At 41.6% G+C, this 18,422-nt stretch overlaps 1 protein-coding gene across 2 annotated transcripts; it reads left to right on the forward strand.

Annotated features, from left to right (window-relative positions):
- Positions 1-4,138: 4,138 nt before the first annotated feature.
- On the forward strand, positions 4,139-13,974 carry LOC146564966 (putative C-type lectin domain family 20 member A). Of its 2 annotated transcripts, XM_085292783.1 has the most exons (8): positions 4,139-4,796; positions 5,473-5,675; positions 7,945-8,039; positions 8,271-8,324; positions 9,289-9,645; positions 9,731-10,057; positions 12,778-12,875; positions 13,266-13,974. In XM_085292783.1, exons 4-8 carry the CDS (start codon positions 8,288-8,290, stop codon positions 13,401-13,403), a joined length of 957 nt encoding a protein of 318 aa, XP_085148909.1. In that variant the 5' UTR covers positions 4,139-4,796; positions 5,473-5,675; positions 7,945-8,039; positions 8,271-8,287; the 3' UTR covers positions 13,404-13,974. The 2 variants fall into 2 exon arrangements, with proteins under 2 accessions (XP_085148909.1, XP_085148908.1); XM_085292782.1 differs by having other exon boundaries at positions 7,945-8,324.
- The last annotated feature ends 4,448 nt before the right edge of the window (positions 13,975-18,422 follow it).

The following is an 18,422-nucleotide window of genomic DNA, read 5'->3' on the forward strand; positions in this document are numbered from 1 at the left end:
TTAATTTTCAATAAAAAATAAAAAATATTGTTGAAATGTTTGAAAGTATATTTTACAAGTGTGTTCGGCCATGATTTATCAGTGAAAAGTCCATTTTATTTTCCACTTTATTTTTATAGCATCAGATCACAGCAACAGTCAGCTCAAGACACTTTGAGGGTTAAAACTCTACAACATTAGGAAGTAGGAATGGGTGCAAGAGAACAACGAAGGAAGTAATAACTGAAGTTTGTTCTGAAAGATTGACCTGAGAGGGAGAGTCAAAACAAACACTGAGCGGTTCTTGTAGAGAACCACTTCTACTGTTCCTTAGAATTGTTAGTCTGCTTGTCCATCTATCACCGGTTAACAGTACGTTTAGTCACTGTGCTATCCTAGCCTGGAGGGTTGCGATCTCAGGGATAATAGTAGATCAGCATGGGGTTTTGAGGCTCGTTTTATTTATTTATTTTTTCCCCTTTTTTTTTTCCTCTCCCCCTCTTTCTTTTGGGGCGGGGGGGGGTTCCAGAGGTTGGGACATATTTTTTCTGCACCTGCATTTTGGTACCTGAATGGCAAGCTCGCAAAGTCATCTGCTCTTCGTTTTATAAGCTGGAATGTTAAAGGTATAAATAATCCGGTTAAACGCACAAGAGTTTTTACTCATTTAAAGTCATTGAGATCCGATGTTGTATATCTGCAGGAAACACACCTCCGATCAAGTGAACAAATTCAACGAATTAAACTGTTTCTCTGCTTGTCTGCATTGCCACAAATTGTTCTATTTGGTGATGTATCATAGAACTGTACTATATAGTGTATGTACGTTTCTGTGTTTGCTAGTAACTACCATCAACCTAAGGTCTCAGCTAATTTATCTTTGCAGAGATGTTCATTTGATTGTAACAGCAGTAGGAAAGAGCAGTAACAAGAGTAGGACAGCTAAGCTAATTATGGCTAAACATTTGGAATTTAATGAAAGCAAAAATTGACCTTGCAAAGATGGATAGGTTTATTTAGAAAGTCAGCTATTTACATTTAGTGTTCGTCCCAAGTAGGAGATTTTGAATTGAGTCTAAATTGACCGCAAATTTACTTAACTTGTTAAAATCAACCAGGCTGTTACTGAAGCAGTCGAGGAATTACCTTTGAGGTCTCAGTCATAGGTAGTAATGCAAAATCTAACATTACACTAACCTTATATTTTTGTAAAAGGCAAAATGGACTTTTTTCCAGGGTGGGGGAGTGTTTCATGTCTGTAAGTTAAAATTGTTATTTTTGTTGTTTCCTGATTTCTAAGAATTGGGAGAACAATTACATGCTAACAAAATGATGCATTTTGGTTGCCCATGTTTGGTGTTGCTTTGGGCTTAGGGTGATCACTGACGATGACTTACACCTAAAAGAGCTCAAAATCAGAAAACGTTGCTCTAAAACATGTTGACATGGTAAATGAAAATGAACAATAATCAAAATTGATCATGCAAACTGAAAGACTACTTACTATGTTTCTCTTGTTACTTCATTAGCCTCAGTGTTCTCAGATCATTCTTTACATAAAAGCACCCAGTTGTCTTGCAAAGAATGTGTAGGATTAGTGCAATCACACACATTCGAAGATACTGGTAGTTATTGTTTCAAATGCCTATTTCATGACAACCAGGCTAAATTCATCTAAGGGAGTATGAAAGAGATTATCTGGATGCTGAAATGATTGTTAAAATACATTAGGCCAATAATAGTAGACCTGTGCTACATTTGTCCAGCTAGGCAACACATATTTCTGCATAAGAGATACATGAGACACCCTTTAAATAAGCAAATTTCATGTTTAAAACATGGAAATGCAGCCAAAATGGACCATACAATGGCCTCAGTGAACACATCAGCACATAAGTAGAGATGAGGAAACTCAATCACATTAGACATTAATATGACTATGAGTAAATTATATATATTATATATTCTGTTACATGGTTTAAAGAATACAATGTGATAATCACACATGAGAACGCTGTTTCCAGTTATACAAATTTATTTTATTTCACTATTAAAGAAACCAATTATGTGAATAAAAGCTCACCACAAGAACATCTCCCAACCCAGTCTTACAAAGTTGCAGTTACAATAAAAAACTGTTGGTGAGCTAAAAAACAATCCTGGTGCTGATGCTTGTCATTGAACGTTTTGGACAGAGCTCTTGATTGAAATGCCTACCGTTGTGTGTAGGCATTTCGGTCCAGATGTTATGGAGTTCAGTTCAGCTAAGATGTATTTCTAAAGCACCGGATCGCAAAAATAGCCGCTTCTCGGCTGTTTATATTGTAAGGTAAAGACCATACAATATAAGAGAGAAAACCCCCCAACAATCAGATGATCCCCTGTGAGCAAACCCTTGATGACAGTGTCTGTGAAGGTTATCAGTCATCAAGGCCATAGTAGTCTAAGGAGCTTGGAAAGAAAAGCGCCTGGACTTCTTTAAGTTAAAGAAGTCCAGGCGCTTTTCTCCAAGCTCCTTAGACTTGGTGACGGTGGGAAAGAAAAACTCCCTTTTAACAGGAAGAAACTTTCGGCAGAACCAGGCTCAGTGAGGGGCGGCCATCTGCCTCGACCGGTTGGGGGGGGGGCACAGCTGTTATAACCCCTGACGCAGCATAGCTTCTAATTCTGAAAGATACGTAGATACCTTAAACCTGCACTCTATGCAGGACACCAAGCGATGACACGACTTGCAGTACTATAGGAGTCTATGCAGAAACAGTTTTCTCTCTTGAATCTCTGTAATTTTTTTGCTACTGAGTGTCTGGGTGCAGTCACTCATTTTGGGCCAATTAAATCAAATGAACTTCCATTGTCTAAGTTATAGCCCTATTGAACCTGCGTTAACCAGCTTTAATAGGGAGGGCCAAAGTCGTAGTTGTGCTAAATTTCCTCGAATTCTCCTCGGAGATTTTCGAGTAGCTTCCTTTGTTCTTGAAAGTTCTTTTCCATTTGTCTCATCGCTTCCCGTCCATTCCACATCTTTTTGGTAAGGTCACTAACCTTATTTTCTAAGGCCTTATTTTGTTGTTTGAGTATGTCAACTTGGGCATCGTAGTTGTTTATCAGATTGTTATGTGCTTCCTGTGAAACTTTGGGAGTCTGAGCTTGGGTTTGCAACGCCATGTCTTCTGTTGTCAAGGCTTCCTGTGAATCATACAGATTTTTCTTGACCTCTTCAAGCTCTCTTTGCATTTCCTCAAATTCATGGCACAACAACTCCTTTTCTCTGTTGGTCACGTTAACATCATGTTGGGAGTCTTTCTCAGTGGCTTTGAAGATCCGTGATTCTCCTTTCGCACCCTCATCGTGTGGTTTCAGTTCTTTTTGAGAATCACCACTCCTTTTGGAAAGCTCCTGGAGGTCCTGTTCAAGAAGTTCGTTATGCCGCCTCAATATGTCAATTTCATGTGCAAAGCATTGGCGTTCCAGGGTCTGTCTGAGCTGTTCACTGTCCGTTGTTTTGTTTTCCTCATTCATGATCCTTTTTCTTTCTTCACTCTCTTGTAACTCTTTAAAGGCTGTGTTTGCCTGATGGAGCTCAGTTTTAACAGCCTGTATTTCCTGTTGCATGTCATCTTTTTCCTTTTCAAAGTCCCTTTTCAGCTCACACATGCGTTTTATCATCACATCATTTTCCTCTCTTAAAGACTGGTTGTCCTTTTCCATGTCTCCCACTTTTATAACCAAGCCTGTCTTGCTGCTTTGCAACTCTCTGATTTCTGCCTCCATTTCCTGCATCACCTCTTTCTGTTGCTGGATCTCTTTGGTTTTGGAGCTGTTTAAATCCTTTAGAATTTGGTTCCAATATTCCAGCTCTTGAATTTTGAAGTGAATTGTTTCATTCTCTAGTTGCAGGTCTCTTTTCCTCTTGTTTTTAGAGAACCCACTTCGTTTGAAGAGAACTTCAATGTTTTTTTGGAGAATCTTGTTCTCATTTATGAGCTCTCTTTTTTGCTCCTTAAGGTCGGCGTTCTCGACTTTAAGGTCACGTATGGTAGAGTTTTGTTGTTTGAGAGTTTTATTCTCATTTTTCAGCTCTTTGATTTGCTGTTTAAGTTTTTCGTTCTCGGCTCTCATGTTGCATGCAACAGGATTTGACAGACTCATATTTCAAATTGAAGTTGATGCTAAATCTCTGTACCAACTAAAAGATTTTTTAAAAATACCGTCAACTGTGTCAGAAACGCAAGTTTCCAGTAGTTTCCTGCCTAGTGAATTCTTCCACTCTCTTTGAAAGACTGCCAAGAGTGAGAACCTCTCCCCTATTTATAGGTTTTAGTGTGCTGATGTCATAAAGAAGACCAGAGATCAAAGGGATTCTGGTGAAACGTCACTGTGTCTGGTCTGGGCAGTTCTGAATTGAATAATAACAAAATGACGGGGGGCGTGTCTGGTAGCCATGTGAAGACGTGTTGTACAGGGCTCCTCAATGCAGGGCCGGCCCGTGGCATAGGCCGTATAGGCAAATGCTAAGGGCGCCGTCCATCAGGGGGCGCCACGCCAGTGCCATAAATGTTGAAAAAAAAAAAAAAGTTGGTACTATTATTTCTAAATACAAAAAATAATCCCACGTTAATTAAAATGCAAAGTAAAGCTTAGTTAATAGAAACATTATTTGTTACAACATTACGCCCCCCCTCCCCGTACAATGCGCCCCCTCCCTTCCCGTATCATGGTTCCTTTTGGACACAAGATGTCAAAACGGCCAAAACTGTCAGGTGGCCAGGGAAGAAAAAAGAGAGAAGAAGAGGAGGAGAAACGAGAAAAAGACAGAGGTAGGTAACGTTAGCCTACATGAAATTATTTGAATGTGATAGTAACCTAAATTTTTAGCATTAAGCTAATGTTACATGATTCGCTAATTGCTAATCAATAAATAGCTAGTTAACTGTTTTAACGTCAGTTAATATTGTGGAGGGGGCTAAATTGTTATGGAAAATAATAATGTAACGTTAGGTAATTACAGTACTCCCACCTTTCCCACCATTCCTCATTTGTATTCATCTTTTAAGCAGGTGTTTTTTGTTTACATTGTTATTGCCTTCTGGTTAGCTAACGTTTACCCTGCAGGTAATAGTCACTTTTCCACCCCTGTATATATTATAGTTGTAAGCCTAGTTGTTAAAGCGCACATCATTAATGTTAATTAAGCAATATCACATGAGAGGGAATGCTGTTTTTTAATATGAGCACTGCTGTGATTCGGTCAAAGATAATCATAACATAACATTCTCATATGATATTATACTGTTACTTTGCATTCTGCTATTCAGCATTTCACTGTAATGATGACAATAAATTGAATCTAATCTCATTTGCATATCAGTTAACATCATACATATATCTCTTTGGTTTTTCATTTATATTATATCATTTCATTTTATTCCTGGAATCATATGTTTTTATTATTAGACTTTAATACTCAGTGGTGTCACATACTCCTCTCTTCAGATGCACTGTTGAAGTTTCTAAATCCCACCCCTGGGCCATCTACCACATCTACCGCTGCTGCCTCCACTTCAGCAGCACAACCCACCAGTGATGCAGCATCAGCAGCACCAGCAGCACAACCCAGCCATGATGCAGCAGCATCAAGCGGTCTTCCTGCTGCACCAATAGACCCTGCTGACTGGCCTTCTGCTTTAACTGAAAAGGTACGAACAGAGTTAGTTCACAGAGGTCCATTTGTAATTGATAGTGACTTCACATTCCCGAAACAGAAAGACGGGCGAAGGTGTCAGCATGATTATTTTAACAGACTCTTAATCAATGGGGAAAAGGTGAGAAGAACCTGGCTTATGTATTCGAAAAAAGAGGATAGCTTGCACTGCTTCTGCTGCAAAATGTTTTCCAAGAGAGATTACAAACTGAGTAGGGAAGGTCTGAAGGACTGGAAAAATGCAAGCCACTTGCTCAAGGTCCATGAGGATAGCCAGGAGCATAATGCTCACATGGCAACATGGAAGGACTTGGAGGTCCGTTTTGCGAAAGGACTCACAATAGATAAACAAGAGATGGCACTTGCTGAGGCTGAGAGAAAAAGGTGGCGTGAAGTTCTACATCGTTTGGTGGCAATAATTCAGTCCTTAGCTGAAAGAAACATGGCTTTCAGGGGGTCCACAGACACATTAAATAAACCAGACAATGGCAATTTTCTGAAAGAAGTGGAGCTTATGGCCAAATTTGATCCAGTGATGAAGCAGCATGTCAGTAGAGTAGAAAGTGGAGCTGGCAGTCACATACGTTATCTGGGAAAAACAATCCAAAATGAACTGATTGACACCATCAGTTCAAGAATAATAAAATGCATTGTGGAAGATATCAAAGTATTTCTCCATCATTTTAGATTGCACACCTGATCTGAGTCATAAGGAACAGCTCTCTGTCATTGTTGCAGAGGAATCAACAGGAGATCATTTGTCAACTCTCATCCTAAAACGGATAGAGGAGCTTAACATTCCTTTTGAAGACTGCAGAGGACAGTCCTATGACAATGGGGCCAACATGAAGGGAAAAAATAAAGGTGTTCAGGCAAGGTTGCTTCAGCTAAACTCAAGAGCTTTTTTGGTCCCATGTGGTGCCCACACTTTAAATCTGGTAGTAGCTGATGCTGCAAAAAGCTCACCAGATGCCCTTGGCTACTTTGGGCATTTAGCAAAATTATGTTGTGTGTTGTTTTTTGAATCACTGTCGTACCCAAATGGTTTGGTGAGCTGACAGAGTTGATACCACCGGCTCTGATACCAGCGGACTCTGATGGCCTCTCGTGAAACTTCACTCTCATTGAAAGTCAGTGTGAAGGTGCAGGGGAGCGTGGCAGTGGATCCTCTGACAGCACAAGTAGACCAGAGAGGATAGATCACAGTTTGACCCACAGCACCTAAAGACGAGCAAACAGCGATTAGAACGCAGTGACTCAGTTTAGTGATGGACGGTAAAGGGACTGACTCTTCTATAGCGCTTTATACAACATGCCACATTCACCCATTCACACAAACACTGCTTTCTATGCTTGTCAGTGCTTTCATACACCGATGGCTGCATCAGAGGCAACTTAGGGTTAGTATCTTGCCGAAGGATATTTGCCATGCAGACTGGGGCAGCCAGGGATCGTCAGTAAATACAGACTGCGGTGTGAAGCACTAAAACAAAGTTTCAGTTCAAACAACAAGATCTTTGAAAAGTTCTGACTTTTTGATGCAGAATGCAAAGGTAATGTCATCAGATCAACATCAGACACAACCATTCAAACTTCTTTACTGTTCAGATTTTCTTGAGAGAGAATTTTTGATCCATCTGAAACATTCAAGAGATTAAAAAACTCATTTAACTCAATCAAATCTGTTCATTAATAACAGTTTGATGGGAAAACAGAAGCTTTTTGGCCAAAATTATTCCAAACCAAAGTTTGAGAAGCAAATCAAATGATCATCATCATCACAGTCAGTCTTACCTGCCAGCAGGAACAGGAGCCCTCACAGACTGTTTTTGTCCCAAACTGCCATCCTTACGTTTTAATGAGCCGACTGAATGACTTCTTTAAACGTGTGGTCAGCAGTGCTGATGAAGACACTGGCTGACACACTGAGGTGGTGGGTTTAATGTCTCTGTGGTCAGTGTTTCACTTCCTTTGATTTTTCAATAAGTTCATTGTAACTGAAACATGTCGTGCAGCCTGGGTGAGGAGGAACTCACAGGTTTGAGTTTCACTGTTAGCTCCTCTGAAATGCACCACAGAGACGTCGTGTTGACGCAGAGACGACCAAATCCAAAAACATAAGGAGAGAAAAAATGATGTGCTGAAACATCGATTTACTGGAGTTAAAACTTTTAACTGTCCTGTTTTTGTTGTTTCTAAATAATAATTTAACTAAATAATTTCTGCTTGTTTTAGTGTTGATAAGTCTCGTGCTTCTTACTCAGGGTTACCGTCATTCTCGCTCTCAGGCTGACCAAGAACCTCCGTCTGAATAAGGGGAAGCTTCATCAGTGTATCTCATCAAAGAAAAGCCTTTCAGGTGATGTCAAAGAAACAACAAACACAATAAACCTCAAAAAATGTGGTTCTCATGTTTGCTGTGTTCAGACCTGTCTGTAAGGCGAATGAAGACACTCGACAATGAACGTAACCTGATTCTGATTTGATTAAATGTTAAGAGCATGAAGTTCTGAGCATGATGCTGCTTTAAGTGTTATGATTAATAATGAACGAGCAGCTGCAGATGAGATTCATGAGGACGTCTTCACAGTTTTTCAGCTCTCAGTCATGAAGAGGTGTGGACTGATCCTGCTGCTGCTCTCAGGTCTGTGAACTCATCTCAGTCGCCTCATTTACAGTTTGAATAAAACTTTTGATGTCAGAAAATCAAAGAAAGCACAAAGTGAACTGCTCCATAGGGATTATTTTAAAGGTGTCTGTAAACGAGCTTCAAGCAGTCACAGGAACACTCGTACAATCTCCAAAGACCTTTGTCATGTCAACTAAACTTCTAAAGGTTTCTTTGGGTCCAGTTAGAAGTTTGATTGACAGTTTAATGGTCGGTAGTTTGTAAGAGTTTGTATAAAGTGAAGTAAAAGAGTAAAGAAAGAAAGGAGGGAAGAGTCAGTGCATGAACGTGGCTGTTTGTGTGCACTGCTGAGAAAAACACGTCTTGATTTTATTTTCTGTGTAGAAATCTGACTGAAAGCCTGAAACGCTGCAAACCCGTCAGCTCGCTGAAAAAGATCCTGACTGCTTTTACCACGTCCGTGTGCACGTTAGAGCAGGGCGATATGACCAAAAATATTTATCATGATATTTCATTTTCTTATTGTTGCCTAACATTGTACCGGTATTACCGTGAACGGTATAATATGGCCCAGCCCTAGTGCACGTGTTGTTCAGCTTTGAGCCTCGACCACTAACACGTCGTTTTCCTTCATTGTGCACACTGAAGAGGAAAAATCGTCCAAATACATGTGCAATAAGGCCAGAGTGAAAAACAAACTTAGCACTGTTAAAGCAGCTTTTTAAGCTGATGTGAGAGTTTCGCCCTGGAGCAGGAAACCAGTGTGTAGGTGTCCACAGGCACCGTAAAACAGCTTTTAACCAGTACACGAGTTACACATCCTTTGAAGGACACATATATTAACATATATTCACGTCTTTAAAGATGTCAACAAAAAGTTTGCGTTGTGGTAGCATGTAAAGAATTTATTCTCCTGATGACTAAAATAGTCGAGCTGAGGTGAGTCTGTGACCGCGCTGACTGACTCGTGTCCTCTCAGGTTACGTGATGGTCTGCCATCTTCAGTCTGATCAGTTAGTCAGACAGCTCCACCTGGTTGACCTGCAGAAGTCCTGGAACGATGCTCAGCAATACTGCAGAGATGAGTACATTGACCTCGCCATCGTTAACAGCTCAGCTCTCATCCAGGAAGCCCAGAAAAGGGCGGGGAGCACCGAGGCGTGGATTGGACTCTCCAAGAGCGGCTGGAAATGGTCTCAAACTGGTCCAGTTCAGTCATCCTGGTTTAACATGTGGTCACCGGGACAGCCAGGGACTGATGAGTGTGTGATAACTAGATCTGGATCATGGTCCACAAGACCGTGCTCAAATACACATTTTTTTGTCTGCTATGACGGTGAGTGTTTCAGACTTTGGTACCAGGGTTTGACAAACTGAACATTTTAGCTGCAGGTTTGAATCCGTCTGATCTTTTGTTTCAGCTGCGACTAACAAACACATCAAGGTGACGAAATCAGTGACCTGGTCTGATGCTCAGTCTTACTGCAGACAGACGTACACAGACCTGAGCACCATCACCAACACGCAGGACAACAGCCAGGTCGCTTCTATGTTGTCAGATACTGCTGGTGCCTGGATTGGACTGTACAGAAAATACTGGACGTGGTCAAACTCGAGCACAGCCTCCAACCTGCCGTGGGGGCCCGGGCAGCCTGATAACAGCGTAAACTGTGCCACAATAGTCGGATCAACAGGCTCCTTCAACAGTCATAACTGTGATGACCAACGCCCCTTCCTCTGCTCCAGAGGTGAGTCTGTCCTCTGTGTTTCTGCACAGTCTGGTCCTCCTGGGCTCATCCGGACACTCTTGGCACAGCACTGCCGATGCTTTGGGTGGCGCTGTCATTTAGTGTTTGCTCTGTCTGCGGTAGAGTATCACTTCCTGTTCCTGTTTCAACACAGGAACAGGAAGTAGTAGTTGAGTAGCTTATCTGCGTAGCAATTTAATTAAAAACCTTTAGATAACTTCTGTTTTCATAGTATAATCTTCACGTGCACCATGGCTACTTCACCTGTCCCTCCTGCACTTTCTTGCTCATTGTGTCAGATGTTTAGTTACTCCTTTAGCAGTAATGATATCTGTAACAAATGTAGCATATTTGCAGCTCTGGAGGCCAGGATTACTGAATTGGAGACTCGGCTTCGCACCCTTCATTCACCCGTAGCTAGCCAGGCCCCTGTAGCTGGTGCAGCCGAAGATAGCGTAGGCCCCGCTAGCTGTTCCCCGGCAGACCCCAAGCAGCTGGGGAAAGAGGGCGGCTGGGTCACGGTGAGGAGGAAGCATAGTCCTAAACAGAAGCCCCAGGTACACCACCAACCCGTTCATGTGTCTAACCGTTTTTCCCCACTCGGCGACACACCCGCCGGGGGTCAAACTCTGGTAATTGGTGATTCTGTTCTCAGACATGTGAAGCTAGAGACACCGGCAGGGGCCAGAGCAGGCGAAATTGAAGGAAATTTAAAACTGCTGGCTAAGGGTAAACGTAAATTCAGTAAGATCATAATTCACGTCGGCAGTAATGACACCCGGTTACGCCAATCGGAGGTCACTAAAATCAATATTGAATCGGTGTGCAACTTTGCCAAAACAATGTGGGACTCTGTAGTTTTCTCTGGTCCCCTCCCCAATCAGACCAGGAGTGACATGTTTAGCCGCATGTTCTCCTTAAATTGCTGGCTGTCTGAGTGGTGTCCCAGAAACGATGTGGGCTTCATAGATAATTGGCAAACCTTCTGGAGGAAACCTGGTCTTGTTAGGAGAGACGGCATCCATCCCACTTTGGATGGAGCAGCTCTCATTTCTAGAAATATGGACAAATTTATTAAACCCCCCAAAATATGACTATCCAGAGTTGGGACCAGGAAGCAGAGTTGCAGTCTTACACGCCTCTCTGCAGCTTCTCTCCTCCTGCTACCCCCCCAAAAACCCATCTCCATAGAGACTGTGTCAGCTCCCAAACAGACAAAAACAAACTAAAACCAGAAACAAACAACTTAAACATAAACAATTACAAAGAAAGAACAATACAGTATCCACATCTGAACCAAAGAGTAAAACAGTGAAATGTGGATTATTAAATATTAGGTCTCTCTCCTCCAAGTCTCTGTTAGTACATGACTTAATAATTGATCAATAAATCGATTTACTCTGCCTTACAGAAACCTGGTTGCAGCAGGATGATTATGTTAGTTTAAATGAATCAACACCCCCGAGTCATTCTAACTACCAGAAATCTCGAAGCACAGGCCGAGGGGGAGGTGTGCTGGGCTGGTTCTAGACAGGCATATATGAGGGGGCAGACAGAAATGTAAAGGGGGCACATGGTGGCAGCTGAGGCGAATGTGGGGTGCTCTGAATAACTGTTTTTGTCATGTAATTGGATTGCACTTTGTCAAACCTCTACCCTAAAACCTGACCAACTTGGGTGTCCCCCCTGAAGGCTCAGCTTCTGCAGGTCTAGATCTTAGTGTCACTGAGGCACACAAACCCCCTGACCACGTTAAGGTGGCAATCACTCAGGAGGAAAACTGAAAAACAAAATAAAAAATAATAAAATAAAATATTGCTCATCAGATTCTACCAACTAAAAACATGACATTTACCTTAATTAGATGCCCTATGTTAAATACATTTGAATCCAACCATAGTACTTCTCACTATTGCCAATATTAACAAAACTAAAAAGGGTAGGCCAAGTTATGAAAAAAGGGCACTTCTCCAACTCTTGAAAAATAGAAATAAAAAATACATTAAAATATCCATCCAGTTCTTTAAAACCAACAACATAAAATCTATCTTAATTTGATTGCCTAAGTAAAGTATCAAATCAATTTTATTTATATAGCACTTTTACATTATACATGCTTCCCTTAGGCAGCATCATTAGAAGACATAGCATACATTTACACTGCTATGCAGATGACACCCAGCTCTATCTGTGCATGAAGCCAGATAACACACACCAATGAGTTACACTGCAGGAATGTCTTAAAGACATAAAGACCTGGATGGCCGCTAACTTTCTGCTTCTTAATTCAGATCAAACTGAGGTTATTGTACTCGGCCCTGAAAAGCTTAGAAATATGGTATCTAAGCAGATTCTTACTCTGGATGGCATTACCTTGGCCTCCAGTAACACTGTGAGGAACCTTGGAGTCATTTTTGACCAGGACATGTCCTTCAACGCACATATTAAACAAATATGTAAGACTGCGTTCTTCCATTTGCGCCCCTCCCTGAGCTCTGAGTTCTGCTGGAGGTTTCTTCCTGTTAAAAGGGAAAAAGTTTTTCCTTCTGACTGTCGCCAAAGTGCTTATTCATAGGGGGTCATTTGATTGCTTGGTTTTTTCTCTATATGTATTACTATAGGGTCTACCGCACAGTATAAAGCGCCTTGAGGCGACTGTTGTTGTGATTTAGTGATGTATAAATAAAATTGAATTGAATGGCCCTTTTCTTTCTCTGCAGATGTCAAACCTTCAGCCTTGAGGTCAGTGAAGGTTCAGCTGAGGGCGGGATCTGCAGACCTGAACGACCCCACAGTGCAAGAATCCATCCTGCAGCAGGTCAGAGGTCACACGGGCCCCGATACAAGGAACAGACCGCTATAACTACTGTGAAATGATAGAGAGCAGTGAGTCTGTGCAGGTTCAGGGACACGTGACAGCACACAGCTGCAGAGATACGGGGCTCGTTTAATGCAATCCCATCCATTTGTATTATTTAACCTTTTTAACTGGTAACTTGAAGAAGTCACTTAATTTCAGATTACTGTGAGGAGACGACGTGAACCAATGACAGGCAATGAGGCCTAATTCCAGACTTCAGTTTCATCCCCAGCCAGTTCATTTAGTTCATTTCCCCCAGAAACAGCACCAACAACGTTTTCTGCTCACTACAGAAACAACGGCTGATTAATGAGGAGCTTCTGTTAATGTGTGAAAACTGTGTTTCAGGTGAGGGAGAAGCTGGTGGAGCAAGGAGTCACTGAGGAGGTGAAGCTGAGGTGGAGGACGCAGCCTGATGGGAAGGTTTTCCACAGAGAGGAGGAGACAGCCACTTACTGTGAGAAGGAAGACTGTGGGTCGGTTTAGTCTGAACGTTATTGGCTGATGTTCCTCAGATGATCTGCTGTGTAATTCAACTTATTTCCATCTCTGTACTCTGACTGCTGGACTGTAACAGCGTAGCTTTGCATGACTGACAGTTGGAAATCATCCTTCTTTATCCTAAGCTCAGATCAGAGTGTCTGATGAGCTGTTTTATGCCTCTTTGTTTCTTCTGATTGGTGAAGCTAAAGTTTGCAGGTGAGCGGGTGGGCGGACCTTCTGTGTCTCAGATATAAATGTTCATGATATCCTGTCTCTACATATGAAAGTTCAAGAGGAGAAAAAGGTGAAACTGAGTGTTCAGAGCAGCCTGATGTCTGAGCTTTTTGACTTCATACTTTATAGTTCAAATGAGCACCCAGCAATATAACAGTAGATATGCCGTATATGTCAGTGAATCGCGCATTTATGCTCTCTATTATCATATTAAATATACATTTTTCTGTCTCAGAAATGTCTCTGCTGCTGTTTGATTCTGTAAACTACAGTCATGGCTCTGCATCCATCTTCATTGTAAACTCTATTCAATAAAGTCTATTGATATTTTATTGTCCTGTCAGAACTTTCAGTTGCTTCATTTTTATGCTCTTATTTTGAATTTGATGCAGTAACACACATCATAAAGGCTGAGACAACATGAAGTTTAATGCTAAACAATAAGAGTCTCACATACAGTGAAGCTGATTGGCGGGACAGCAGTCACATGACTGGCTATGAAATCCCAGACAGACAATCCAACAGTTTGTGAAACATCTGAATGTAAAATGCTGAAAACTTCTGCTGCTCATCTGTTCACAGAAAAATCTGTGAAAGCGACGAGACGGCTGTGTGACGGTGATTTTCAAAATAAATTCAGATCAAATATTTTCTGTTTTAAAACACAAAGTGTTTCACAGCCTGATAAAACTCCACATTAAGACCAGAGTACCTGTCCACACAGCGGTGCATTCACTGCTGCACACCAGAGGTGGAAAGAGTACTCAAAATTTGTACTCAAGTACAAGTACTGTTACAGTGGTTAAATTGTACTCAATTACAAGTAAAAGTACTGGTGTTAAAAATACTTGAGTAAAAGTGCAAAGTACTCTTCTCAAAAACTACTCAGAGTATTAATTACTTGTTAACAGACTGATGTTTTATTCTGTCGTCAATAGCAGGCATTCAACTCGATTCACCAGTATAATGTTCAAAGCACATTTCTCAGATGAACAAGGTATAGAAAGGTAACTTGTTTTGTAAATAAATGTAGATATAAAAGAAGGAATTTTGTTTGTTAAAAGAATGACAAAAATGTTTCTGAACATGCGTCGAACCATTTAAACTTTTCCCCATACACTGAACAACAGGCAGGTAAGTGTCTTAAACTCTTAGCATTTCTGTCACACTTTACTTTCTGAACCTTTTGTTCAGTTTCAGCAAGAGCTGGTTTTCTAAATTAACAGAGGCTATCCGACTTCGTTTGGCTGTGAAGAGTAAACCAGCACAGCTAAAAAATCGTTCACACGCAGCAGAAGCAGGCAGATCTGTGTTCAGTTTAAGAGAGAGGTTTTTGATTGCTGAGAAGGAGTGCAGCAGCTCCATGGTGTCTGTGGCACAAGCAAGGTAACCATCAAGCTCAACTGTACTTTGCAGCCTTCTGGAGATTGGTCTGGAGAAGAATTCATCTTCATCAGATGACTCTCTTTGCTGATCCTCACTCCCATGCTCTATCGTTTCAAGATGTTGTTTGATGTATGTTAAGGCTGTAATTGCAAGTAGATAATACTTAGAGAGCAAAATATGTGTATTTAGCAAATCTAATTTAAGAAAAGGGATCACATACACAAAAATGCTGCCCATACAGCTAACAAATAAAAACAATCTACATTATGTTCTTTAAAAAAATATATCATATTGGGAAACATATAACCCTACTGATCAAGAGCCATGTCACTATGATAGGCCTATATCAGGCCAATGATACTGATCAACTGATCCATCAATCTGGCTCTGGTACATGTCAGCTGAGAGCTGGAAGATTAATTTGAGATGCAGCTCAGCACTATGTTCCAGTTTTTTTTTTTTGTTTTTTTTTTAAATATAGGCCAGCTGATTGTAGGCCTGTGAGTTTTAAATGACTACAAATTTAATTTATTGTAATGACGGTGGTTGTCCAAATAATAAGCTAAAACATTCCTACGAATTGTAGCTCATATGCATGTGCACACACACGCACGTTAGCTAGCTCCATCTTATTTTAATATCAGGCTAACCAATGGTGGTGACAATATCTTAGCCAAACTAATAACCTTAACACACATGAAAAATAAGAAAGCAATATTGTACACGTATAGTTGTGAAACCTCTTACCTCAAGTTTTAAATGACTACAAATTAAATTTATTGTAATGATGGTGGTTGTCCAAATAATAAGCTAAAACATTCCTACAAATGAGGTCAAACAAAGTTTGCATTGCATCTGGACGCTGTCCCCTTTTCTCCCTCTGTACATGAAAAATTCCTCCAGGTACAGCCATGGGGGGCACTCGTCCTCCGTCTTTTCTACGTCGTTTTCATGGTTGACAGTGTTTTGATTTGATAAATTTAAATTTGATATACCTTTATTAGTCCCACAAGGGGAAATTTCATAAGGCTGCCGACCTATTGCACGCAATGGCGACGCCATCTTACCCTCCGACCATACATACATTACACAAAACATCACATGGGGAAGACAGGTCAGAGAGGTATAACAATGGAAAATGCACCACATGAGGAAAGATAAGGAGAAAAAAATAACTCCCCCTAGACTGAGCTCCAACAGGGAGATCAGTTTGAGAACAGAAAAAAACACCTCTGCACATAGCACATGAAAAAAACTCTTAATACACCAAAGAAACACATGACAAGCGACAGGGGTGGGTAAAGGGTGAAAGACAGCCGAATTAGACAGTACATCCGGGCCTGTATGCGCTGGTCTCCTTGATCCCCGTCAGCATCGGAAGAGAATAAGTGTCGAAGGCGTTTGGAAAGCGAGGGGGGATGAGTGTGTGCATATCAGTGTATATGTGCGTGTCCAGAGTTCAGCTGAGACAGTGTCCTTCGCCCTGCTAGGCTAAGTAAACAGTCTTCCAGCCAACCCAGGTGGCCAGCATGGAATGGGAAGGAACAGACTAAACACAGTCGTTATCAGGGTGTTATTGTTCAGCTCCAGCCTTGAGACCGCAACCGGCGCCAAAGGGGGTATCCGCATAAGTGATAGTGATTTTTACTTTAGTGCGAACAGCTCATATGAATTTCAAAGCAGTTCTACAGTCCAACACTGGTCTTTCAATCTCCCGCAAGCTTCGCCATACTTGCGTTCTGTGATGTTGTCATTTCTTGTGCTCAAGGAGACGATTTCTGAGAACTCACGGCAGTGTGCCTCCCCGAGATGTCATCCAATTTGCGCCCAGAGATGATATTTCGGGCTAGCCCTTCTGAGATGTATCCAGTCTGCAGTCAGAGATCTTATTCAGCAGCCGTAGCCTCTCCAAGATCTTATCAATGAGCCCATTTTGAGAAACTCACACCTCTCCCATCGTTCCAATCCCAGCGGGCAGCCTTGTGGGGGTTTGAACAGCCGGTTCCGCTTTCTTAATTCTTCGATAAGTCAGGGCCAAGCCAGCTCCGATCAGCCAGAACCCTGTTACCATGGTTCCGAATAGGTAGATATCTTCAGCACTAGGGATGGGTATCGTTGAGGTTTTATCCGATACCGGTGCCAAATCTGTACTTTTGAAACGGTGCCGGTGCTTAAACGGTGCTCGAACCGGTGCTTAAAGAATGGAGAACACAAACTTTGTCCAAAAACCTCTCATGTTCAGCTGGGTTTTTTTGTAAAAAGACAACAATGTGTGCCTTTTCTGCAGCTATGTGGCATATATGGCATCACTCTTGGCTGGAAGCAGTGCTTAATCAATGGAAAAAACACAAACTTTTTCCAAAAACCTCTCATGTTTAACTGTTTCCCACTTTTTCTTTGGTCATTTTAGCCTTTTTGGCCAGGGTGAAGGGAGTATCTGCCATCAAACAAGAAGACAGCCGCATGTAGCTATGATGGTGTTTGCTAGTTCACCTTACATGCATTAATGTAATAACGTGGTTAGCCTACTCAACGTAAATTACACACGAACAACATTAAGCTACTCACGCAGAGAAGAACGGCTGCTGCTGCATCATCATCCTCATCATTCCTGCTACACTGGCAGGGCTAGGGGCCAGGACTCTATTCTTCGGGTTTTTGGGGGATGTTGCTCCGGGTCCGATAACTGGCAACCCACCCGACATGCACGGTGTGAGGTCTGGCAGCAAGCTATCAAATACGGCGCATTTCTCGGCTTTTAAAAAAAACGCTATGCGTTGCCAGCTGTTTAATCGGATTCTTGGTGTTACCTCCTTTGACAGTATCACAGTATCAGCTTAAAGCACTTGTTGCTGCTGAGTTTGCATATTTTGCTGTGAAGTACAGGCAGACTTTTGACCGCTTCGCCTTGGACATTTTTAATCTGTAGCTCTGCTCTAACAGAACGTACGTACCTGGCCCCGCCTACTATCCTCGGAAACGTAAAATGATTGGCTAGAAGTGTATCACAGCTCAGGAAAAAAAAGCACCGAAATAAAGCACCGAAATGTGCGCTGCTTTTCGGTCTGGTTACTACCGTTTATGTCAGAACCGGTGCCATCATGGCACCGGACACCGGTACCCATCCCTATTCAGCACTCAGGCTCACCCAAGCTCAAACTTCTCGTTGAGAAAGGGGTGTCGATTGCATTTAGTGACCAGTTGATCCAATCCATAATTCCTCTTTTAGGTTTTAGAGAACAGACTGTGAGAGAATGTTCCAGGGAAAAGTAAGTAAAAACACGATCTATACAATAATGACACATTTATTGACTTCCAACAACTAAAGGAAAAATTTAAACTTCCAGACCAAATTTTTTTTAAATTTCTACAAATAAGAGACTGGATCAAAGAAAAAACCAA

This window comes from Mchenga conophoros, linkage group LG11 (assembly GCF_057382185.1).
Source record: "Mchenga conophoros isolate Kocher_MC1m ecotype Shallow Benthic linkage group LG11, M_conophoros_male_GT1.1, whole genome shotgun sequence".
Classification (NCBI taxonomy): domain Eukaryota; kingdom Metazoa; phylum Chordata; class Actinopteri; order Cichliformes; family Cichlidae; genus Mchenga; species Mchenga conophoros.

What these genes read in the sequence shown, in the direction of transcription:
- LOC146564966 (XM_085292782.1), top strand. Translation starts at nt 8,216, where the DNA reads ATGATTAATAATGAACGAGCAGCTGCAGATGAGATTCATGAGGACGTC. An exon ending in GATCCTGCTGCTGCTCTCAG is followed by an intron (nt 8,325 to 9,288) that starts GTCTGTGAACTC and finishes GTGTCCTCTCAG; the next exon opens with GTTACGTGATGGTCTGCCAT. An exon ending in AAGAATCCATCCTGCAGCAG is followed by an intron (nt 12,876 to 13,265) that starts GTCAGAGGTCAC and finishes ACTGTGTTTCAG; the next exon opens with GTGAGGGAGAAGCTGGTGGA.